The sequence below is a fragment of the Nansenia antarctica genome, assembly GCF_963989245.1.
Source record: "Nansenia antarctica genome assembly, chromosome: 2".
NCBI lineage: Eukaryota > Metazoa > Chordata > Actinopteri > Argentiniformes > Microstomatidae > Nansenia > Nansenia antarctica.
The window spans coordinates 21027108-21053461 of NC_137675.1; the positions used below are offsets into that span (position 1 = coordinate 21027108).

At 46.1% G+C, this 26354-nt stretch overlaps 1 protein-coding gene across 1 annotated transcript in view; it reads right to left on the reverse strand.

The window, feature by feature from the left end:
• Positions 1-1032: 1032 nt before the first annotated feature.
• LOC308149941 (centrosomal protein of 95 kDa-like) overlaps positions 1033-26354 on the reverse strand; it is a 28343-nt gene continuing 3021 nt past the window's right edge. The window contains exons 5-21 of the mRNA XM_080522819.1: positions 24741-24864; positions 23550-23677; positions 22530-22765; positions 20840-20909; positions 20504-20571; positions 19798-20000; positions 19041-19170; positions 18831-18945; positions 18321-18547; positions 17899-17991; positions 17490-17655; positions 16690-16862; positions 14696-14770; positions 14226-14378; positions 2541-2687; positions 2155-2226; positions 1033-1698 (exon numbers count right to left, since the gene is read on the reverse strand). Coding sequence (XP_080378945.1) covers positions 1522-1698; positions 2155-2226; positions 2541-2687; positions 14226-14378; positions 14696-14770; positions 16690-16862; positions 17490-17655; positions 17899-17991; positions 18321-18547; positions 18831-18945; positions 19041-19170; positions 19798-20000; positions 20504-20571; positions 20840-20909; positions 22530-22765; positions 23550-23677; positions 24741-24864 — 2357 coding nt within the window. The 3' untranslated portion in view covers positions 1033-1521. The remainder of the gene's footprint in view (positions 1699-2154; positions 2227-2540; positions 2688-14225; positions 14379-14695; positions 14771-16689; positions 16863-17489; positions 17656-17898; positions 17992-18320; positions 18548-18830; positions 18946-19040; positions 19171-19797; positions 20001-20503; positions 20572-20839; positions 20910-22529; positions 22766-23549; positions 23678-24740; positions 24865-26354) is intronic.

Sequence of the window (26354 nt, forward strand, 5' to 3'; positions counted from 1 at the left end):
TCTATGCTGTTTGGAAGTCACAGCATAATGTTTCATATAACGACACGACTGGTTCTTTGTCTCCTTCTCCGTAGTTCCTTACAGGCGCCTGGTCCCACATCTGTATCTGGATATTTCACTACTGGTATATATCCATCCCATACATGGGTATGTATTTGACTATTGTAGTTGTCATGGCAAACATGGGTATATATTTGATTATTGTTGTCATGGCAAACATGGGTATATATTTGGCTATTGTTGTTGCCATGGCAAACATGGTTATGTATTTGGCTATTGTAAGACTTTTGGCCATATGGCATGTACAGATCGGGGACCGTCATTCACACAACGTGAGGGGATATGTATGACAGGACTCATTTCTAGACGGAGCACGTACTTGGTGAATGGTTTATTATTCATGTATGGTTTATTTGTCGAGGGACAGATACAAACACATGACACACTGAGGGAAACATCATCCAATCTCTGCACCATAGTCCCATTTCTCCACCCTTCTCCTGAAGTATGCACTTGTGTATATCCCACATGTATCCATGTGCTAGATAGGCATAAGAGCCCATGTTTACACCTATCATATGCTTTTCAAATCCCTTGGGGAAAGTGTCCAAGTGCATACTTCAGGAGAACGGTGGAGAAATGGGACTAATGCATATGACATGTTAACACTTTTGTAATAGAATGACTTTATATCAATGGTCTTTGTATTAGATTTTTGTTACAATACTATCATGCCCTCTAATCTGGAGATATCTCACGAAACATTTTGATTTGTTTTTAGTACAATCAAGACGTGAGGCTGGAAAAAAAAAAGAAAAAAAATGTTTACAGAATTCGGGACATCAGCGCCCCCTGGTGATTAACATACATAACAGGTTGATTCAACGTCCAAGAACATGACATCAGAATACTTACACAGTACAATCAAATAAATAATGCAGTGACATTGTTAAAAATAGTACGGAAGACAGCTCCAGCATACAGTTAAAAGAAAAAACACACACACTACACTGGAATCGTAAAAACCTCGCTCTGATACGACATTCATTCATTATTAGTGTTGCATCCGATTTTCACATTGGTCCCGTTTGGCTAAAAGGCAGACGGGAACTAGTACTAACCAACTAACTAGTAATCTTTGCCACATCACAAAATCAAACAACAGCAAGACAATGCACAGTGAGTCAATGTTTACAATTCTTAAAAACAATCTTAAATAATCAAGTATTTCAAAACAAATGGAAGAGGAGAGGGGGGAGATACAGTCCAGGGAGTAGAGTTCTGTTTAGCAGCCAAAGTGAATGGAGTTTAGCATTAGCTACGTATCGGGCTCTAGGTTGGCGTTCCAGGTCACCTACGTTGCAGCCACGCTGCACGGCGCAGTATATACTGATGGGGTTTTTCTGAGATGTTAAACACTTGTCAAAAGCTGTGTGAGTATCTAATACAAATATGCAGCATGACGTGACTGTGCAGTGTAGGCGACCTGGAACACCACCCAGCAGGTCAGGGGGTGGAAGGTCAGTGCAGACAGCTAGTGTTGTACTGGAAGGAGGCCATCTGGACGCGACCCCGTAACCTCTCCACATCCAGGTCTCTGAAGTAGTCCTCGTCGTCGTTCTGGACGATGATCTGCTGCAGCTCGCCGATCTCCCGCTCCATCTTGGAACGCAGCTCACGCTTCATCTTCTGAAGGGCCTACAGACAGGAAACAACAAGGGGGTTAATAGACATCCTGATAGGTTTCGAAGATATCTTATTATAATTATAATAATAATAATACATTAGACATATAGCGCTTTTCTAGACACTCAGACGCTTTACAAACTGAAAAGATTGAGTAGTAAAATAAAAAGAAACCCAAAAAAATGTCTTTCTTAGATCAGATAGTAGGTATGAGTCCCACATGACTGGTAGCTTTTAAATGGTCATAGTCCCACTTCTATATGTCGTCTGTGTCTTCTTTTTTTACATGTTTTTTAAGGGCATTTCTGCTTTATTGGAATCGAGACAGTAGAGATTGACAGGAAGGACGGGTGAGAGAGAGGAGGGATGACATGCAGGATATGTAGAGGGTCGGAATCGAACCAGGAACCTTGCGATGGTGTGGTATGTGCATTAGTGTGCGACACCACTGAGCGCCCCCGTGTCTACCTTTTCTTGGGCCTTTTTCCTCACTTGGATCTCCTGTCTCTCCTGAGCCAGAGTCTCGGCCAGCAACGAGAACTGGAACAAGAAACAAAGTGCACAATGATCTAACTGAGTATCATAGAACAGCCTTGAAATTAACCCTTCAACTTCACTGTAGTAACTTATTCTACTTTTATTTTAATAATGACCTTACCTATCAACAATAATAGAATAGAAAGTAAAATGATTTTACTTTCTATTCTATTATTGTTGATTTTGTATTCTGCTGCAATGCCACGTCGAAGAACATGAACCTAAGAATTTTACACTGTGTACCCGTACATTAGTAATAAAAACAATTCTGATTCAACGAACTGTCTGTCTGTCTGTCTGTCTATCTGGACTCTTACCTGGTCCTTGTAGTAGTTTTCCATAGAGGCGATCTGGTCCTTGTGTCGTCTCTGGTGCTCCTGGCGTTGTTCCTTAGCGTAGGCCCTCTGTTCCCTCAGACACCCCTTCTGCAGATCCAGACCCTCCTCAAACACCTGCTTAAACATCTGACACACAACCGACACAAACACCTGCTTAAACATCTGACACACAACCGACACAAACACCTGCTTAAACATCTGACACACAACCGACACAAACACCTGCTTAAACATCTGACACACAACCGACACAAACACCTGCTTAAACATCTGACACAAACACCTGCTTAAACATCTGACACATAACAGACACAAACACCTGCTTAAACATCTGACACATAACAGACACAAACAGCCTGTTAAAAACCTGTTTAAACACCTGCAACACAACAGACAGCAGCCTGAAACCCCTGTGTTAGTACACAGTTTGGTGTTTACTGGACCAACTACATTCTAATCTGGGTCAGCTTCAAATTGTTCTGAGGCAGTCAATTGATTCAAGTTACTAGCTAAAATTGCTAATTTGTTATGCTCTGTTACATTCACAGGGATTAAAGCAAAAAAAAAATCTCCTGACTGAAAATGTGTTCAAGCCAAGTCATATTCTCATTTTAACCTCCACTATACTATGTTTGTATTTTATAACGTTAGCGTTTTAAGGGAAGAAGATTCTTTTGAACAGCTTTTCTATTGCCAGTTTGCTTTTATGTGATATCAATGCTGTTTTCAATTCATGAAATAAAATTGATACTTATTGCAAGGGTTGACTCTGACATACAAATAATCAACCATCTACATAACTTTTCAGTGCAAGTTTTTTATTTACATTGTGCCAACGGAGCAAGCTTACAACTTGAACAAGGAACTAAAAAAACGCATGAACTGAATGTGTCTTGTATTGCACTTAATCCACACGTCTTCTGCATCCAGAGGTTCCTCTAGTCTTTGGTGTCTGCAATCAGCCAGTTTCTGTGCAGGTAAAAGAAACATATGATGTTAAGACTATACAATGCTACTGTATGCATACTGACATTTTTGTCAGGTTAATAGTAAGACCCACCTTGAGATGGCAACTGTCTAGTATAACACCAAACAAACACAGTTTTTGTTTTGAAGTGTGCGATCACTGAAAAAGACCAAAACAGCATTAAATAATAATAAGTGTAATACTTACTATAGTGCTTTTCACTTTTTCTGCTTTTTGGCAGTGAAGTGATATGCCTGAAGCTTGGCTACACCTGATGTCCGTTTCAGGGTTTCTTCTGTGGGACCAGCTTTGACTCCAGGAGTGGAAGAGGGGGAGGAGGAGGAGGAGGCTCTAGATGATGAAGTGGCTCTGACTCCAGGAGTGGAGGAGGAGGAGGCTCTAGAATATGATGAAGTGGCTCTGACTCCAGGAGTGGAGGAGGAGGAGGAGGCTCTAGAATATGATACAGTGGCTCTGACTCCAGGGATGGAGAAGGAGTATTTTGAGGCTGTAGTAGATACAGTGGCTCTTACTCCAGGAGTGGAGGAGGAGGATTTTGAGGCTGTAGTAGATGCAGTAGCTCTGACTCCAGGAGTGGAGGAGGAGGATTTTGAGGCTGTCGCAGGTGCAGTGGCTCTGACACCAGGAGTGGAGGAGGAGGAGGAGGAGGAGGACGATGTGGAGGCTCTAACAGGTGAAATGGCTGTGACTCCAAGAGTGGAGGAGGAGGCTCTTGCAGGAGCAGAAGAGGTGGAACCTTTCTTTAACTTTTCTGTTACTTTTCTTACCCTAACTGCTGAGAGGACTTTCACAGCTTCCATCAGTTTCCTTTCCTTTTGCTTGTCAATGTTCTCCTTCTTCTTCTTCAGATGACTTTGGTATCTCTCATAAGAAGACAGGCACAAGCTCCTCAGTGCAGGGCTGATTTCCATTTTGGAGGCCGTTTTCCCTGTTGCCTTCATGTGGGACTTGATAATGGCTAAGCCTTCATATGTCTCAATGTTCAGCCTGACCCTGTCTTTTTCTATTATGTCATCCATGATGTTAAATGATCCTTCGACAAGAGGGCCAGTGAACAATGACAGAAGGGCCTTTACCAACTTCCCTAAGATGGGGAATCTCATCCCTCCTTCTGGCGTCTTCTTGGCCAAGATCCTACTCCACCAGTCAACATCGATTCGTTCGGTATTCTCCTCAAAGTGTTTGGCCTGTGCTCCTAAATCTGCGTCAATCTGGTAGGCTCGCACCTCTTCATTCAGTTGACCAAGCTCCTCAGATTTCACTGCATTTGGCAAGGCCTTGGCTAAGGTGTTGAATGCCCCTTGGACCGATTCGTGGAGAATCAATGATGGTGTCAGCACAGACAAAGAGGTGATGATGTGGTTGTTGAGGGGAAGGTTTTTCAGGAGGTATGTTGCTGCATTGATGTAGCCTTCTCTGAGAGAGCTGTAGACGTTCTGCACCCAGGGCCTTTTCTCCACTCTAGCCTTGTTTAAGGTAGAGAAGCTGAATCTCCCCACAGACAACCTTTGGTCAGGGTACTGCAGGTCTCTCTTCTGAACATCAAGCTTCAACAAGCCCTTCACACTCAGGGGGATGTAAACAGGCTTCATGAACTTGGAGAGAAGTTCCCGGACCAGTAGCATCATTTCGGCATGCAGTGCGTGGAGCATGGGCTTTTCATGCTGCAACTTTTTCAGGAACACCTGGAAAGTTGGAAGTACACCTGAAAATCACAATTAAGCCTGATTAGAAAAGTCGCTGAATATGTTTTACTATTCTTTCCTGATCACAAACATAGTAATGTAACATACTCAGATTCCATTACAGGACAAATATGCAACAATAAATAAATCGATAAGACATCTCTGTACATTTCTTTCCACTTCAAAAGTGACTGAGCTAGGGCTGCACAATATAGGGTAAACGTCCCTATTAAGCCCACTTGCAACTCCTGAAAAAACTGCATCATTATTTTTTGCTGTGTAATGTTTCTTCCAATGAAGCTGCTTCTTTCCTACATGCCAGGTCAGCCAATCAGATTTACTGATCTTAAGTTAGATAAGTAAATCTGTAACACGTGCCTGCATGCCAGTTTTCTTTTATGTATCACAATAGGCCTATATATTGCAGTGAAAAAGAATATTGCAATGTCAGTTTTTTCCAATATCACCCAGCCCGAGAACATACCTCTGTATAAATCAATCAAGGCTGTGAGCTTGTTGAACTCTGAGAAAAGCATACAGATGCGTGTCTTCCGGTTTTGGTTGACATCAGTTCCGGTCCCTGCAGATTTTGCCATTTGCAGTTGCAGAACCGTGATCCTTGCCTTCTCATCAGATGTAACTGCATGCTGATCAAGAGCCTGGTTCAGGAGCCATCTGCATCACAAAAAGCATATCATTATACAGTTGGGGGAACAGGAATGCTATATTTGCTCTGATTTATTTAATTCGATTTTGCAAATTGGGCCTGCTGGTACAGAGAAAACAGACATAAAAAGAGAATGCTAATGCTATTGTACCTGTATTTGTGCTGATCTTGAGGAGACAGGAAGCTGCAGAAGTGCACAATCAATGGATCCATAAGCTCCCGTATTCTGTTGCACACATCCAGCATTTGGAGGAACCTGCTGCTGATGGGACGGATCAAGCTCTTCTTCTCCAAATGGAGCAAGGACTGAAACTCGCCAAAAAGCTCCTTCTGTTTGGGGAATTTTTCTACATCATAGTAGACATCAGAGCAAAATTCATCCACAAATCCCTGGAAAGGCTTCAAAAGGGCCTTGGTTGCATTTGAGACCATGTGAACCGTGTCTCCGCTGATGTCCAGGAGTGATGGATTTTCTTTTCGGATGTGTCTCCACTCCAGACCTTTTCCCTCTCATCACGTTGCAGTTATCCAGCAGTATAGCAACAACCTGATTCCAGTTCAGGTTGTATGACTGGAGGATATCTGTCAGTGTGTGTTTTGACTTTGCCTCAGACGGCTGTACTGGACTGGTTCTTTGTTCAGAAAAAATAAATAAAAAAAATAATAGGGGAATAATGCAATGTTGTAATGCTATTGTTAATGTTTGGGATTGTTATTGTCAATGGAATTGCAGACGGAGATGCAAGCATGTCATTTGCAAACAGCTAAAGGAAAGGAGATGTTACGTAGGCATATGTTAGTAGCCTGTGTTACAGGGACACCTAGGGGTGACCTGATAATGTTGCATGTAAGACCCGGATGTTGTATGTGGGCGTGCACGGGAGGAACCGCAGTTTAATAAAAGTCATACTGAAACAGCAGTATTCCCACAGCTTTCTGTCCAATGAGAGGGTAGTCCTTCTCCACTCCAATCCAAAACCCAGCCAAAGTCGTGGATGTGAACTGCAGCCTCATGGTTGACTCTGAAGTCATGTCGATGTACTGTTCCTCTTCCGCAGTGCTGAACACGGCAGGTGTTGGTGCAACAAATGGATCTCTAATCCAGTCGTATTTGGCACTGTCATCCACAGAGAAGTATTTCTGGAAGCTTTGTTTCAGGGCTGAGATGTGCTCTCTCATACATGGAACTAGTGATGGGGGAAACGAAGCTTTCGACGCAATTGACACGTTCGACACAATTGTGTCGGAAAAAGTGTCGATCTATCGATGCAGTCGATACAGCAGCTCCACAATGACATCTGCTGGTCAGGTCATGGTATGGCGGCTGTATCGACTGATTCACAGGTCAGGAATTTGAGGCAAAATACAATAAGCCCACCGTCATCTGCGATGTCTTGTTCAATAAAGGTGCTGTGACAAACTGTGTCGATGTGTATGTGGCCATATATGTGGTCTTAAAAGTTGGTGTGTCTAGTAGACTATAATAAATACATATATGAATAAATAAATAAATGCAACTGTTGTGTCCATTTCTGATATGAATAGAATAGAATTTGCCATTTAGCAAACGCTTTTAATCCAAAAGCTACTTACAGGGACATTCCCCCTGGAGTAATTGTAGTACTCAAGGGCACACTAGTGGTGGTGTTTCAGGCAGGATTTGAACTCACAACCTTCCGATCACCAGTCCAATTCACTCCACTATCCCCATGACATGTAAGGATACAAATCGGAATGACATTTCGGCATGTGTGGGACATGGCTGTTTGACAATTGGAGCAGATATAAATGGTCAACATGTCATAACAGGGTCAACAGTGTTGGGACGTGCTCGTGGAACAGGGAAAGAGTGCAAAACAAGGCTACATTGTGGAAACTGGACAGACTTGTGCTTATGTGAACAATCAAATATTTATTGCTTGTGTACATGAACAGGCAACGTTTTTTTATGTGTATCTATCTGGCTAGCCTATGTGTTGCAATTATGAATCTATGACTATCTCTGTATGTTCTATATCTATCTATCAATATCTACCAATCTCATGTCTATTTCTATCTCTATCTCTGTCTCTGTCAATAAATGTATTCTGTCTAGCGTCCGTATGTCTCCACTCTGACTACAACCCTCGAATATGAGTGAATATGAGAGAGTTCAACGTCATTTTATGCAGTACCAAACTTGGAACACTGCCCCGTTTGCGGAACGATTGACACACGCGTCAGATGTGCGTGTGTGACGTACGAATCTTTCTTCGAGTAGTCACGTGGTTTTTGCCATTTGACACAAGCATCGATACATTTGTATCGACGCACATTGCGTCGGAAGATAGACGCCGTGTCGTGACTACTGCGTCGAGCGTAACATCCCTACATGGAACCACTGTGCTCTGCAGCTCATTGGTCTCGATGAATGCCTTCAGATTCCCAAATGAGTCGATGTCCCCCTGTTCAAGTCTCCTGCCCCTCCAGTTTCCGTGTGAAAGATTGTATCCTGTCTGCCAGATGTGGAAGGTGTGTGTTGTTGCCCTGCAACTGTAGATTCAATTCATTGAGCTTCTCAAACATGTCGCTTAGGTAGGCCAATTTCATGAGGAAGTCTTCATCATTAAACTTGCTGGCAAGTTCGTTCCCTTCCTCCTCCAAGAAGATTCGGATCTCATCTTTCAGCGATAGCACCCTGGACAGCACCTTTCCGCGAGAGAGCCAACGCTGTGAAATAGCACGGCTGTGTGCTCGGAGCCCATCTCCTCGCACAAAGCGGAAAAAATGCGAGCTTTCAGTGGTCTTGTTTTTATGTAATTGACGGTGGTGATAACATCAGACAAAACGTCATTCAACTCTGGACTCAGCTGCTTTGACGCGAGTGCCTCCCTGTGCAACGCGCTTGATGAGCGTCTGGAGCCCTCCCCGTTTTCCTGCCATGGCCTGGGCACTGTCGGTGCATATCCCCACACAGTCCTCCCATTTCAGATCGGCTTCACTCAGGTATTTGTCTATGATTTTGAACAGTTCATCAGCTGTTGCTCTGTTTGGGACATAGTTGCAAAATAGCAAATCCTCGCTCAAACCCTCCGCATCAATGTGTCTGACATACGCTATTAACAGACAGTCCTTGTTACTATCTGTGGCCTCGTCTACCTGGAGCGCAAAGCGTTGGTCTTTTATTTTCTCAACAAGCTGCTCTTTCATGTCTTCTGAGATGTCATTGATGCGTCTCGCAATAGTGTTGTTTGACAGGGGGATAGCTTTGAGTTTTTGGGCTGTTGCCTCGTCTATCATATCGAGGGCCGAAGAACATAACCTCCTATCTGAAAAATTCTGTAAGATTTTAAATTTGTTTCTTTAATTTAATTTAATTTTTATTTTAATTTTAATTTTAATTTTAAGATTTTAAACATTTTTGCAGATAGGAGGTTATGTTCTTCGGCCCTCGATATGTGAAACCATATCTATCGCAGCAATGAGTATTAACTCCTCAGCGATGGTGTGTGGTTTTTTAGACTGGGCGATACGATATGCCACTTTGTAGGAGGCAAGTTGAGCATTAGACGGAACAGATGCTGTTTTAACGAAACGGCTCTGCTGACCACGGTATTCTTGGAGTTTTCTCTTGAAGAAATCGAGGGGCTTCTTCACATCAGTCGGGTGTGTGGTCTCCAAGTGACGTTTCAACTTGCTAGGCTTCATGCTATCTGCCGCTAAAGTTTTGAGACAGAGGACAGTGGTCGTTCCTCCGCACCGACCACATTAGACGTGAAGCCCAGGGAGAGGTATGTATCGTCATACTTTCTTGACTTTGGCTTTGGGACGTTTGTCATGGGCTCCTTCGCTTTTCGTTTAGCTTCTGGCTCTTTCATAAACTTATCCATTGTTGTTGTTGCTGCTAGATAGCTGGAATGATGGGGAGGGAGAGCGCGCGTCAATGACGTGAATGGAGCCCCCCTGGGCTCGCGCCCCCTCGCTGCCTCTGTTACAGTTTATGGCCTGCGCTCCATTCAGGTTCTCATTTTTATTATAAAATCATCCAACGCCCACAACACCCCTGATGGTAACCTTAAGCAAGCAGTGTTTGTTTACAGCTCTTGTGTGTGCATTTTTTCCCCCTCCCATATTATTTCTGCGCCCCCCCTGCAGTACCCCCGCGCCCCACTAGGGGGGGCGCGCCCCACAGTTTGGGAAACACTGCACTAGACCACCACTACCCCTGCACCCGGCTGTGTGCTGGAGAGCGCGAACGCGAGTCTTGTGGCTAGCTTCTGATTGATGGCGAGCTAGCACCTTTTTCCCATTACTGCCATACTGTAATTTCCTGTGGCATATGGTGCAAAAACACACACCTGGCTCTTTTATTTTTTTGCACCATGAACTAAAAGGCTTGTTATCATACCCCGTTTCGTAGAGCCAAGCCCATCTCCATTTATTTCTCACGCTTTGATCAATGTCCGATACATCGGAGCCTTCTTTTAGTACGAGCGCGTCCATGCTTCTAGCTGACCGATCGCAGATTACCGCGGGGGTGCATCATATACTGTAGGTGTGTATCCAATTTAATTTTCTAAATCCGTAGCCTACGGGGTTAATTTAAATTAGAATTATAGGATAGCCTACTTGAACTTTGTGTTTTCGTTAGAAGGCTATAATAGCCTAATAATAATATTAATAATAATAATAATTATTGTAGCCTATTTCAGTACCATGGTCAGAGCCATGCATTTATCGGTAAAGACCGAACTGCTGATACTAAACGAAACAACTCCTGATATACTGTAGCCTTCTTCAGCACCATGGATTTTACCAATTTAACATGTGATTGTTGGATTCTCATACACAGCCATAGCCTAGTACACAATCAAGCCACATAATCAAGCCACACACAACAAACTAGAAGTGCAAGCAATGTGTGACTGACTATACCAACACAAATTAAGGAGACACGGCGGTCGACAGATTTTGATAGACAGATTTACAAATGAATGAATATGAAACAACTCAACTTACGGATCATCATTTTCACTTCCATCATTGCTTTCCTGCATAACGTTAGCTGCGTCCTCTTCACTTGCTTGGCGAGTAGTGGGGCTAGCACTAGGAGCAGCATTCCCAGTATCACTAACTAGACCTTCACCCGTGTTGTCACTGTCTTCGTTTATATTAACCTCATCACTATTATCACTATCATCATCGTCGCGGTGGTTGCTTTCCACAGCCACATGAACGGAGCCAGCTGTAGGCCTATGCTGTTCATCCTCCCGAGTCCGACCCGAAGACCAGGGCCGGACTTATGCATGGGCTACCCTGGGCTTGAGCCCAGGGGCCCCGGGCTACAAGGGGCCCCAAAATAAATCCAAATGTATGAATAAATATTTGCTCTTTGATTTTGAATTTATAAAGTACTTTTTCTAATGAGAAATGGCGTTCTTTTGTGGGGGCAAAGTTGACAACAGAGTCCGAGCATACTGGGCTATGGACGGAGTCATGTCCGAATAAGGACGTGGATAATAAAGCATCTGAACGCCATTACATTACAAACACCAAAAGAGATTTTTCTCCAAATCCTATTTCAAACGCAAACTCTTAAACGGTGAGTGCTTGCCAAGAGCATGGCTTTTATATTCTCCCTCCACCGGTTCTGGCTTTTGCTTTGCTTGCCGCCTGTTCAGTCAGTGAGGGAAACTGTCAGTCTTGTGTTGAAACGGGCGATAGCGACTGGAAACATGCCGCCGAACACGAGAGCTGTGATCGCCATAGGAAGGCTATTGGCGCTTTTCCACTATCGGCCCGGCTCGGTTCGCTGCTAGAGTCACGAGGTGTATGTATGTATGTATGTGTGTATGTATGTGTGTGTTAACGTACATGAAACGAGCATCGGATGATGGAGTAACTAGGGTGACCAGGTCCCAACAAACCAAATGTGGGACAAGGAGTATGTTTGTGTGGGACAATGTGGGACACCCTCTCAACAGGCCTGGATCGAACTTTAGGTGCCCCTGGTAGCATCCCCCCGCCCCCCCGGCCGAGAGAGCTATGTCTATCCAATTTTTTAAAATATATGTGCATTTCCATTCTGTTTCCTATTCTGTTTGGTTTATTCAGTAGCATCCAATAGACTTTGCAGATAAAAACAAATATATCTTATTTGAATTTGAACGTCACAATAAAGTATCTGTATGGAGCAGAAAGTGAGGTCAAAGTGCAGTATCGATTTAGTATATTAATAAAGAAAAGTAGCCTGACAGTGTTAGGCCTGTAGATGATTGAGTATGTAGGCTATCTAGCTAGCTAACTTGCCTCCCATTTGCAACACAAAATGCATTGACATAGCTGTCAAGGCTGGCTAACTCGCACACACACTAGACGAAAACAACAACAAAAACAACACACAATGACAGTGATAACAGCTAGTCAAAGGATAAACCAATTGCCAAATTGTCATTTTTCAGTTTTTAGATAGCCTGACACTACAGATTGTAAGCTTTCAAATGATGTGTCATACATTGTAGTCCTTGCTTTTGAACACGTCCTAAAACGAAAGTGGTCACTTATCAGTAGCCTACGGCAAACGAGAACAGTGAATCCAATCCAGACATTATACGTTTTTAGTTATCGTTAAACTATTGTTTATTATATCGAGTGGGTACTTTAAAACTTCAAGTTGGTGTTGTGAAAAAGAAAACGAAAACTAGATATTGTTGACACAATAAGTTTCACTTTACGACCTTTGAGTCAGCGGCTGGTTCACACATTCAGCCAGCTCCCTATGTCCACGTGGGGCAATGTCCGTTGCCATGGGAACATTAATGCTGTTTCCTGATAGGCTGAAGACTGGACGTTCGCTGCGCTTTGTTGCGGCGCTTAGATGGACACTGGCCCCGTGACGATAGCCTTCCCTGCTTTCTCCACAGCCATTGGATGAATCAGATTTTAGAAAAGTGTTTTAGCCAATCAAAATTAAATATGCGGGACATCGTCCCAATTTGCGGGACGCACCAAAAGTCGTGAAAATGCTGTGCAGTCCCGCGCAAAGCGGGACATCTGGTCACCCTAGGAGTAACAGACGTGGAACTGAACAAACAGCTTGAGTCGCAGTGTGAATCTGTGGTTTCAGTATTGAACACTGTGACTTAGCGACCGTAAAAAACTGTAATTAAATAAAAGGATGCCGTTCCCTGATCGCTACCTACCAATTAAACATAGTCATTACAACCATTAGGAAGCGTTTACAAAGTGATTCACTTAGGAACAAGAGGCATTATGTAATGATTCTGTTTTTTGTTGTTTAATAATGCAAACTCGTTTGCGTCTGGACGAACCCCCCAAAACGAATATAAAAATCCACGTTTATCAAAAAAACGTATAGGTGTGGACAGGGCCTTATAATTTTTAGTGTAGGTAGGGGCCCGAACAATGACTCAAGCCCAGGGGCCCCCACCCCTCTAAGTCCAGCCCTGCCGAAGACCCACTTACTTCGCTAACGTTACTGCTAGCGGGAAACTGGCCAGGTGTGGAGGGTTGCGTTGAGAAGAAGTTTGTGAGTGGAACACATGAGGCCACCAAGTTCTTCCGCTGTTCTTTCTCAGGTATTTTAGGTAATTGCAATGTTACACTCTGAAGGTCACGTAAATCACGTTCTCTCAAATCAAATGACGCACAGGTCGCACGTACAGTAAACAATATCAGAGTGAGATTGACAGCCAATCATCTCCCCGAGTCTGAAAGATTGACTTTTTTTTTTACATTGCCATTGCATTTGGTACGTTAATGATCATCACCTCTTCTGAATTCAAACGCTCATCTTGACTCTTTTATTTTATTTTACAAAAAAACAGCGAGGGAAAGAAATAGGCCTACAACAGACAGGCTAGGTGTTTTAAATATCGGCGCGACCGTAAAATCTTCTCTCCTCAGAGTGACGGGGGCCCTGCTGAGGTGGTACTAAGACGGGCGGAATCGACAATACAAACAGTGAACAGGGCCCTGCGGTTGTGGCACTTGGCCGTCAAGAACCCCCTCGTCAATGGTGGGCCGCCCCCCTCGCCCCCACCCTAGCTCCGCTGTTGACCGATATCATAAGAGACTGTATGCCTCTACAAATCATATTACACCAGGTAGCCAATTGACGGAAATCCGTCGCGACTTGGAAAAAAATTACGGAAATCCGTCGTAGCGACGGAGAACTTTAATCCCTGCATTCAAACTGATCATTTTGTTCCGTTTTAATACTGCATGGAAAAAAAAATCTGTTAACCAACAGAACATTTGTTTATGCTACATTTCAGGAAAATAGTGTAGCTTTATGTAGTGTGAGGTGACAGAGTGACACTGACCTTCTCCTCCTTGGTGCGAGCCCTCATCATGCGTGCGCGGAGCTGGACGTGGTAGTCACTGTGGTACTTCTTGGCACGGGCGATCTGCTGCCTCTGTTCCCGTAGCCGGTTCTGGGCCGACTTCTGCTGCTGGATACGGTCCTTAAAGTCCCTCTGAGGGGGAGAGGAGAGTTAGAGAGGAGAGGAGAGGAGGGGCAGGGATGTGAGTGTGTGTGAGAGAGGAGACACTGATAGCTGTGTGTTTGTGTGTGTTTGTGAGAGGAGATAGTGATATAGATAGGTGTGTGTGTGTGTGAGTGTGTGTGTGTGTGAGAGAGAGAGAGAGAGAGAAGAGACACTCATAGGTGTGTTTGTTTGTGTGTGTGTGTGTGTGTGTGTGTGTGTGTGTGTGTGTGTGTGTTTGTGAGAGAGGAGACACTGATATAGATAGGTGTGTGTGTGTGTGTGTGTGTGTGTTTCCCGAGGCTCACCAAGCGTCTGTTGTGTTCCTGCTCTTTACGGATGATTTCCACCAGTAGGTCATGTCTCCTCTGGGCCTCCTCCACCTGTTTAACACCACAGACGACAACACATCTTAAAGCTGAGGTTCGCTCGGTAATCCAGTGGATTCGTTGTTTTCATTATTAAATTCAAGTAGACACATTTATAAAAATATAATATAAAATTGCTTTAATCGTTTTAAAATGATCTCCATGTCAAGATATCTTGCTTTGAATGCCCTGATCAGTCCTGATGTTCCAAATTGGCCACTTGAGTAAATTCTTACAACTCCCAAGATTCCCCTCTTCCTCCCAGGCGAGGTGCTTCTATTGAGCAGCACTAGAGGGTAGTGTGTGCTGCTCTCTGGGGACCCCTGGTGGAGAGACTAGTAGAGACTAGTAGAGTCGGAGTGCAAAAACTCGTCTGACGTATTTTAACACGGTATGACACTTGTTTAGGAAGTAAAAACACAGACCTCGGTGTTTCCATAACGACGATGCAGCTGCATGCGAAATGATGATATTTCGAGACGGTACGCCTTGTGGATTGACCAGAAATACAAGGCGTGTGTGAGCATGGAGAATTGTCCTGTTGGAAAAACCCAATCCTCAGAGTTGGGGAACATTGTCAGAGCAGTTTTCTTCCAGGACAACCTTGTACGTGGCTTGATTCATGCGTCCTTCACAAAGACAAATCTGCCCGGTTCCAGCTTTGCCAAAGAACCCCCAGATCATCACCGATCCTCCACCAAATGTCATAGTGGGTGTGAGACACTGTGGCTTGTAGGCCTATCCAGGTCTCCGTCTAACCATTAGACGACCAAAGCTGAATCTCATCATCAGAGAAGATGACCATACTTCAGTCCTCTATGTTCCTTATGGTCTTTTGCAAACCTCAGCCTGGCTCTTCTTTTCTTTCTTTCGTCAGGCTTTTTTCTAGCTTTGCACAACTTCAGCCCTGCTCCTAGCAGCCTGTTTTCGAACCGTCCTCGCCGTGCTGTTCACCCCAGCTGCCGTTTGCCCTTCTTTTTGTAGGTCACTTGATGTCATCCTACGGTTGTTGAGTGACAGTCGAACGAGTTGGCGGTCGTCCCGGTCAGTGGAGAGTTGTTTTCACCGTCTGCCGGTCTTTTTTTTTTTTTGTCGTCCCCAATGTCTGCTGCATATGAACCGCCGTCTTTGACATTTTTTTTAGGATGGAAGCAACCTGACGCTCACTGTATCCCTCTGCCAGAAAACTGCCAGAATTGAATCCACCTTTTCCTCACTCAAAACTCTTTTTTTTCCAACTCTTTTGGCATGGTCAATAGTTGTTTTTTTGATTCCAATTACTTTTGAGGTACTACTGGCACTGTTTTTGCCATCCAGTTGGTCCTATTGAAAGAGGACCGTGATGACCACAGCAGTGGTTTTTAGACTTTTCCTTCGGTTCAGCTGATCACCTAATCAGTACCTCACTAAGTAGAATGAGGTGTGCCTGTGTTGGAATTCAACAGACACTGGAATGGAATGGCTGCCATACATGTAGAGATGCTGATTTAAGAAAGATTTGGAGTGGTGTCTTCATTTTTTCCAGAGCTATATATTAGAACAGTGTCTTGGTGCACTGTACAGTTTACTCAAATCCCAAAACAACCCATATTCAGACCTCATACTGTATTGCCCTGGTGGAGATCTGAGACTGAGTGGATTGGACAGGTGTAGCCTGGAGGGCAAGGTGGAGCCATACCACTCTTGTTTTTACCCATCAGTTCCTCTCAGATCTACCCCGAGTGCCCTGGAGGCTAGGGGTTCATTTGGGTTTCAGGGCGTGTTGGTATGCGGCTCCCTGTCTTCTCAACAGTAGACCAGATTTACCAGACAGTAAATCATGATCGCTGTAAAAAAACAAACAAAAAAACAAACAAAACAAAACTGTCCCTACAAGCCAGTTCAGACGCTAAGCTAAATGACTCCTTGTCAGAGTGTGAGAAGGGCGCCCCCACCTGGCTGGTGAGTTTACTGCTCCTGGGGGCTCTGCTGTTGTCCTGGGAGGGGTGGAGGCGGTCCACCTGGCTCAGCTGCTGCTCCCACATGCGGTGGAGGGCGTGGGGGGAGAGGTGCAGGTGGGGGAGCTCCTCTATCAGCTGGGGCAGCAGGTCGTTCTCCTTCACCTTCACTGGAAGGGGGACAGGGAAGGGTTAGGGTTAGGGTCACTGGAAGGGGGACGGGGACACGTCAGCCATACAAACATGCGGAAATACACATTTTGAAAACAGCCACGGTGAACCTCAAGTCTAGCTTTGTCCCTCCTAAAGACGTCTTCATCCCCAATCCCCCCCCTGTTCAGTTTCACTGCTGTACGTAAATACATGAATAAAAAATAACAAAAACAAGCATAGATCCTAGCATAGATTAACTTTTCTTACGATGACAGTGATGGATATATGACTGACTTACTTAGACAAATGTTTGTTGTTAGTCGCTTCGGATAAAGGCGTCTGCTAAATGTCTAAAATGTCAAATGTAAAACGTAAAGCTTTTCTAACGAACCACTGAGGTGGTTGAAGGTGTAATGCCAGTCAACTGTCTCACTGTAGTCCTGCTTTCTGCTATCCTGCTACAGAGACACAGGGTGCGTTCGTAAATACGCTCCGAGAGCACCGGAGCGCACCCGGAGTGCTCTCTGACCATTCGGAAACCAGAGCACTCAGAGCAGATTTCCAGAGCAGATTTACGAACACCCCCACAGTCTCCATGTCACACACTGGTCTGGCCTGGGGGGGGGGGGGGGGTCAGATCTTACTGGAGGGGGCTCTCCTGGTGTTGTCCTGGCGCCTGCGCCCCGGGGTGGGCTGGCGGGTCCGGTGGGCCCGGTGGTGTTGTTGGGGGGTGGTCTTAGCGGGGTGGACTTGGGACGGTTTGGGGGTTCGGGGAACGTCTCTCAGGATGGCCTCTCTGTACTCTCTCTCCTGTAGACAGATGATGATGTTACAGACACAGACACAGACACAGACACACACACACACACACACACACACACACATGGCCGGAAGGCTGCTGTAAACACATGATACAGACACACACATGACTGTGGGCTACAGTGAACAGGCCACATGATCTCTCTCTCTCTCACACACTACACACACTACACACACCACACACACACACACACATACACACGCACACGCACACGCACACACACACACCCTCACCGCTTCCTGTGCTCTGGCTCTCTCCTTGGCCAGTTGGGCGACTTCTCTCTCCTCGTACCTCTTCAGCTCCTCCTCATAGGCCCGGCCCACCAGCTGAAGAGAGAGGGACCCCCAACCGCATGGTGGTTACCGTTAATAACATTTATATGTTAACACATAAAACACGGTTAACATAACCATCACTAAAACACTAATGGTTATAGTTGACCTGCATTATGAACAGTAGTAACACACACTCACACTTTAACCTTTTACCCAGACGCTTTAATCCAAAGCGATTTACAATTAGAGATTACAGGGACAGTCTCCCTGGAGTAACTTTAAGAATGTTCATTTAGCTGAATAAGAGTGTCTGTTAAGTGACAACGTTGTTGTTTGTTTGTTTGTTTGTTTGTTTGTTGTGGTGGTGTCCTGTATGTCACCTGGCTGTGTTTGCGTTGGTGCTGGTGGTGGCGTAGCTCTCTCTGACGCGTCCGTGCAGCAGCAGTAGTAGTAGTAGTTGTAGTAGTAGGAGAAGTAGTAGTAGTGTGTCTCGGGGCGTCTCCGCTCACAGCGCCTTCTAGCTGGCCCTGGAGGGAGCGCCGGGCCCCCCGGGGAGGGGAGGGGGACAGGGAGCGGGTACGGGGGGCTGCAGGGGCACGGGTCGTACCTGGGGAGAGAGAAGGGTCGACGGTCAAGCGTGAGGGTGACGCTGGGTGAATACTGTTTGAGTTGTGAGATGGTGGAGGAGAATGAGAGTGTGTGTGAGTGTGTGTGTGTGTGTGTGTGTGTGTGAGAGAGAGATCATGTGGCCTGTTCACTGTAGCCCTGTGGCAGTTGTGTGTGTCTCTATCACACCATGTGTTTACGGTAGCCTTCCCGGCCAATCGTGTGTGTGTGTGTGTGTGTGTGTGTGTGTGTGTGTCTGTGTGTGTGTGTGTGTGTGTGTGTACCTGTGGGCCTTGTGGTTCTCCGACACTCCATGACGCTGTCGCTGTGGTGGGACTGTTTGTCTTCCTCTCTGACCTCACCGGGCTCGCCACTCTCCCCCAGCGCACGCTTCAACATCTGAGGAGAACACACACGTTTAACACACACACGTTTAACACACACTCTACACACTCTACACACTCTACACACACTACACACACCACACCACACACCAGGTCGAGCTCCTCCAGCCGTCTAGACAGTTTCTCTGACATGTGGTGCAGCTCCTGCTCAGCGTGTCTGTTCTTCTGCCTGCGCCAGGAGACAGGCTCCTCATAACCCTCCTCTGCTGGCCTGCTCCTACTGGGGGGGAGGGGGAGAGAAAGAGAGAGAGAAAGGGAGAGGAGTGTGAGAGAAAGAGAGAGAGAAAGGGAGAGGAGTGGAGAGAAAGAGAAAGAGAGAGAGAGAGAAGTGGAGAGAAAGAGAAAGAGAGAGAAAGGGAGAGGAGTGGAGAGAAAGAGAAAGGGAGAGGAGTGGAGAGGGAGAGGAGTGTGAGAGAAAGAGAGAGAGAGAAAGGGAGAGGAGTGGAGAGAAAGAGAAAGAGAGAGAGAAAGGGAGAGAAGTGGAGAGGAGTGGAGAAAGAGAAAGGGAGAGGGAGAGGAGTGTGAGAAGAGAGAGAGAGAAAGGGAGAGGAGTGGAGAGAAAGAGAGAGAGAAAGGGAGAGGGAGAGGAGTGTGAGAGAAAGAGAGAGAGAGAGAGAGAAAGGGAGAGGGAGAGGAGGAGAGAAAGAAAGGGATAGGAGTGAGAAAGAAAGGGGGAGAGAGAGAGAGAGAGAAAGAGAGAGAGAGAGAGAGAGAGAGAGAGAGAGAGAGAGAAAGGGAGAAGAGTGTGAGAATGAAACAGTAAAACAACCATCAAAACCCACACCAGACTACTTCTCAGTGACAGCCGTCTGCAGGTCTAAGCTCCTCCGCCTGTCGTTGGTCCTACCTGACCCCCGGCCTCTCCCTGGGATCCTCCTCCTCCTGCTGCTGCCTGGAGGTAGAGCCCAGCTCCTCCTCTTCATCATCATCATCATCATCATCATCCTCTTCCTCAGTGTCCAGCGGTGCCATGTCGTCCTGCAGGGTGAGGAAGAGGACATCTGGCTGGGCCCGGAACAGAACCCTCCTGGGCCCAGACACACTGGTGGGCTGGGAGGAGAGAGAGAGAGAGAGAGAGAGAGAGACGGGTAAGATATGAATGTTATTACATGGCAATACCACATGATTAACACATGAATAACATGGCAATACCACATGATTAACACATGAATAACATTGTACAGAACATGACCTGGCCTAGAAATGACTGAGCAGATACATTTAAATACTCTATCAATTAAAGCAGAATTTGACTACCAAAATTGTTTTTTTGCATATCGCATATTTCAGTCGTGAATGGTGGCCTGACGAGAAATATTCCCGGAATTGGGAATAAAATTCATCTTTAATGACTGTGTTAAATGTTGGCAGGATAGCGTCGTTTAGCTCATATCCGATAACCATGACTGTCCTCTCAGTACTGTGTGGTATGGTGGAGGGGGGTGAGGGAGGGAGGGGGGTGAGGGAGGGATGGGGGTGAGGGAGGGAGGGAGGGATGGGGGTGAGGGAGGGAGGGAGGGAGTGAGTGTGCAGTGTCTCTTGGCTGGCCTTACCTCCAGCTGCTCCCTGGCCCCCCCTGGCCTGGCCTTGGTGTGACTGGCCCCAGACCTCTCACTCTCAGCTGGACATGGAAACACATTAACGGGGACAGTATTGACGTTAGAAATAGGATGAGTTGATGAAGCACAGTTCAGCCTGATGACTTTGAGGCAGAAGGGTGTTTGCCGTTGCAAAACAAACGCTTATCTGGGAATAATAAATACTGTTGGATTGCCAAACTGTAATGGCAAGAGCCGTGCCAATGATGGAAGTAAATGTGTGTGTGTGTGTGTGTGTGTGTGTGTGTGTGTGTGTGTGTGTGTGTGTGTGTGTGTGTGTAGTACACTCACCAGGAGAGCGATGCAGGGCGGGAGACCGCAGTCCATTGGTAACAACTGTGTCAGCTATTGGCCTGATGGCCTGAGAGGGGGAGAGAGAGAGAGGAAGATAGAGAGAACGTGGTAGGGAGAGGGTGGAGGGGAGAGAGAGGGAGGGAGGGAGAGAGAGAGAGTGGGGGGGAAGGAGAGAGGGAGAGAGAGAGAGTGGGGGGGAAGGAGAGAGGGAGAGAGAGAGTGGAGAGAGAGAGAGAGAAATCGTTAGACGAGTTGACACAAAGGCAATAGGGCGGGAGGGGGAGGATTTCACACTCAATAGTGGGGAGGAGGAGGGAGGATTAAATTCACACCCTCCATCTCCCTCTGATAAACGAGGGCACAGCAGGAGGAGGACTTTCAGTCAATGCTAACGACATTACAGACAAAAGCTGCATGGTGTTAACTGACGCTACTCAGAAGTGAGTGGGAGGGGGCGGGGGGGGGGGGGCAATAAAGCATAGAAGCCAAGTAGTAGTCGGCCATTAAACATTAAACAAAGACCAGGATACAGCCGTGAAGTTAGGGAGAAGGAGGAGAAATAGAGAGAGGGATAGAGACAGAGAGAGTGAAGAAAGCCAAACAAATGAACCATAATACAAATCATGAATATCTCCAGGTAAAAAGTACATCCTGTATAATGGATTAAGTCTTAAACCTCTGAACTGGCCCACAGCTCGTCTCTTTCAGGAGATCGTCCCCGAGAGCCTCGAGCCCTGGGTGCGACGTAACGGCACGGTGCTACTATGTGATCTCACTGGCTTGGCTGTGTATTTATACACCCTGACTGGGTCTCGGCTAGGGGCCCCTGGCTGCCTCTTGTGTTCCACTGATGCCGTCTTTTCCACTGGAGGGACGGCGGTGGAAACATTCCTACTGGTGGATGGACCAGGCAGGGGAGAAGGGCCTTGTGTTGAGGGTGACATCAAAACGTCAGATGGTGTCCTTGGGTTATAGAGGGCTATAAAACAAAGAAAATACTGGCCTAGATTAAGTCTCTCTCTGTGTGTTGACGTGTCCAGTCCCGCCGTGATCTGGCGAGCGAGACTACCCTGGTCTCTTTCTGTACTGCCTTCCATCAACTGTCTGACTGTCTGTCTTGTGGATTAGCTTCGTAAGCTGGAGCAGGGCAGAGCTGTGGTGTCTAACAGCGAACAACAAGCAGAAGGTGTCTGCCTTGTAACATGCCCGGACCTGCCCGCGGCAGCCAGTCTGTAGGTGTGTGGTGTGACGCCAGCCAGCCAGCCAGTCAGCCGGCCAGCCAGCCAGCCAGATTACAGTGTTGTTGCACCCAGAAACACAAAGAAAAAAAATAACCTGTGGTAGGGAAGTGATTCCTGACGGTTTTTCTCTGATGAGTCATCATGAGCCAGCAGACTGCAGACCTACTCATCCTTCCTGTGGTCTCTTCAGGTCACGGGGGAAAAAGCATGAACGCCTGCATGTAGCTACAGTACATGCATGTCTGGAGGCCGTCCTGGGCTAGACTAAAGTCTGCTAACATGTGATGTCAGTAGACTTGTTTTCTGACACTTATGATTGAGGGATCGTAGTTTCCCAGACGCATATCCACCTTTTTTCCTTTACATATTAGGTTATTTGTAGATCTAGACTCTCGAGGACAACCACAAAGCACAGACAACAACAATCCCAGTCAGTTGAGCCTTACCTCCTTGGTGAGCAGGGCTGTCTGGTGCTCGTCTCCAGCCCCGTGGCCGAAGCCGTTGACTTGGGGGGACTTGCTACCTGAGTGGGCGGTTCTGTCGGGCCTGTGGGGGGTGGTCTGGTAGGGGGGCTGCAGGGGGATGGCTGAGTGCAGGGGCTCCCTCAGGAGGGTGGCCTGGGGGCCTGGGGGCCGCGGGGGCTCGACGATGTGGGGGCCTGCCGCTTGGGAGGGGGCGTCCACTGGTTTGGGGGAGGGGGGGGGGGGGGGGGTTTGGGTAGATGGATAGATGGATAAACAAACATTTAGAGATTCAGAGTTCTGATACAATGTATTATAGGCACATGTAGAATCGTTCAACTTATCGGAACACTTATGCAGGCCGTATCGTGACTGGCGGTGGACGTTGTGTCATCACTTTCCTTTACGTGCAGTAAGGGGGTTAGCTTTGCCTCTGACGAACATTCCTTCCCATTGACGTAGTCTGTTCACGGTGGTAGTCGTATGTCACCAAGCGGTGATAGGCAGTGATAGCTATTAGCTAATGACCCTGGCCTTCACATAACAATCCCCATAGACTAATTGTCTGGCATTTATGCACAGAAGTTCCTTCCAACGGGCCAAAGCATACCAATAGTGAAGATGTCCATTAAGAACAAATGAAGCGACATGGTGTGGAGTGGAAAGTAATGAGAGAATAGGGGTTTCGCATGAAGGGAAAAAGGTGACATAATAATCCCGATATTTTATTATTTTGCGAGAAAAATTCTTAAAAGAGGGAAAAAACAAACCCCTGACCACATCATCAACGAACCGGACATTCCATACTGTCTCCATACACAATTCCGTGGGGAAAATAGTCGGGGGAAGAAAGAAATACGCACATTGACGCATGAAAAACAAGAAAAGCTGGTTTTCCTATCTAGCTCTGTTTGATTGAGCCAAAATGTGAGTTGTTGTCCAAATGTTAATCAAGGAAGACAGGGGAAAGTTGCCCCCCCTCACCCCCCCGGGTTTCGGCCTCACCTTCTTGTTTGGCCGTGAACGTGCGGGCGGAGTCACCGAGGCGAATGAGCTCATTGGTCGAACCCGTCTCGTCGGCATTCCACGAGTGGAGGGAATGTTTGCTAGACTGAACGGCAGACCTGGAGGACCTGAAGACACAACAACAAAGACAATATCTTACAGTTACAGATAATGTGTCCACAACAACATCAATGAAAAGCCACTCCATAGAAGACACAACCTCCATGTAGAGGTGAAGATAAACGGCTCTTGAGGAGACTATCTTTAAGGCTTATATCAGTAGGTTTTGCGAGATTACCATCCAGAGTTGGAATGATTACGACCTGCACATTCAAAACAATGTAGAGAGTGTTTCCTGGTATCTGTGCGCTGCTGGTTGACGTCAGCTCAGTGACTCAACCGTTCAACCATGTTTGCTTTCCAGCTGCAGCGATAGCCATGTCAATACAGGCTGTACATGTAGTGTGTTTAAGACAGACAGACAGACACAGACACAGACACAGACACAGACACAGACACAGACACAGACACAGACACAGACACAGACACAGACATAGACATAGACATAGACATAGACATAGACATAGACATAGACATAGACACACACACACACACACACACACACACACACACACAGACACACAGACACACACACACATTCTCATGTCAACCTTAGCTTTGCTTTGACCTTTGCGTGACAAAGCTGGGAGCGTGACATTCTGTTGTGTAAATAGGATGTGCTGCTTATTATGATCCTGTTTGGTGATGACATGATCAGTCATGTGCTGTGGGGGCGTCTTTGGCTGTGTCAGCAATCTGGCATGCCTACTCTGTTCTGAGAGCTCTGTTTAGGCAAGGCAAGGCAAGTTTATTTGTATAGCACATTTCATACAACAGGGGCAATTCAAAGTGCTTTACATATAGCATTAAGAAATACAGTAAAAATACAGTGTTAGGGTTAGGGTATATATAGTATACATAACAGAGGGTTCAAACCATGGAAATTAATACAGCCTCGTGGAATAATAACCTCCCAGATACAAGCATAAATACAGCGGTAGAACCGCAAACAATATTAAATAGAGATGAGTTGAGATTATACTAATCCCTGCGAAGGGGAATTTTTTTTTCTTCTTTTTTTTTCTTTTTAATACAACACAACATAGGACACCTTGAACTGGAAACACTCACTGTGCGCTGGAAGACTGGGACATTTTCTCCAACATGGCCTCCTTCTCCTGCTCCTCTGGCTGGGGGGCCGCTGGCCCTCGAGGGTGGGGGACATCCTCCACAGGCCCACAGTTTGGCTCTCTCTCTGGGGGAGGGAGGAAGGACAGAGATGGGTAAATACCAGGGTGGAGAGAGGGAGACGTGGGTGATTGATAGAAACAATCTGGTGGCCTTGACAGGATGTGAAAAGGGAACAACCGCAGACAACCTTTTATCAATGACGATACAACACACCCTCAGACAACCTTTTATCAATGACGATACAACACACCCTCAGACAACCTTCCATCAACCACCATACAACACACCCTCAGACAACCTTCCATCAACCACCATACAACACACCCTCAGACAACCTTCCATCAACCATGATACAACACACCCAAGGAACACAAGCTGTTCCACACAGACATCACATGACCCTAATATGACACAACTATCCATGTCTCGAATCTGACAAGCTCCAAAATCCAAATCACACCGATAATATATATATAAACATTGAGTAATATCTATGTTCACACATCTCACTTACACTACTAACACTGCCGTTCCATTTCCAAAAGCAGAAGTGCAACACGGTGCTATTTCAGCCTCAAGTCATTGTGAGAGAGCAGCAATATCCCTTCAGTTAATTTCCTTGTAAATGAACAACACTGACACTGTAAACAATTGGAAAACAAAACTAGAATTTAAAACAGACCGCTCTCCTTTACCACAACAGACCCAACAGCTCCTTCGGTCCAAATTGGACTTGGTCCGAACGAACGCCCTCAATTTACAGACCCTTTCTCATCAGGCCTATATTGTGAAAATGCATGTCATTTCTAGAGCAGACCCAGTCATTAAAGCCTAATTGCTGTTTGGCGATGGAGAGAGAATGGCCACAGACACAAAGGCATGCGGAGCACGGTCCGTTCAATGGGCAGACCGCTTCCCAGTAATCCCAGAGCCAGCCGGGTCTAAACCAGGTTTAAACCCCCATTATGTCCAGTCCATGAGTGCAGATGATCTCACCCAAACAGAGACTTGTGTCTCAGTGAGAGAGCGAACTGGTGCATCACGCAGGGAGGGAGGGACGGAGGGAGGGACTGTCAAATCAGAACAACTAGGCTGCAATAGAGAGAGTGCAATGTTTCAGCCATGTTCTCCTCCTTCAATGGATGGGTTGTAGGGCTGCACGATTAATCGATTTTAAATCGAAATCGCGATTTGAAATGACGCGATTAGCTAATCGCAAAGCCTGCGATTTGCCTGCGTTTTTTTTTTTTTTTTTTGCCATTTAGCAGACGCTTTTTTAATCCAAAGCGATTTACAATTACGAATTACAGGGACATTCCCCCTGGAGTAACTGAGGGCTAAGTGCCTTACTCAAGGGCACACTAGTAGTGGTGTGGTTTCAGGCGGGATTTGAACTCACAACCTTCCGATCACAAGTCCAACTCACTATGTGTTTCTCAACCCTCTCCTCGGGGCGCCCCAGCCGCTCCACATATTTGATCTGTTCCACCACCAGCACACCTGATTCAACTAATCAAGTCCAAATCATAATTGCTTTGGACTTGATTAGTTGAA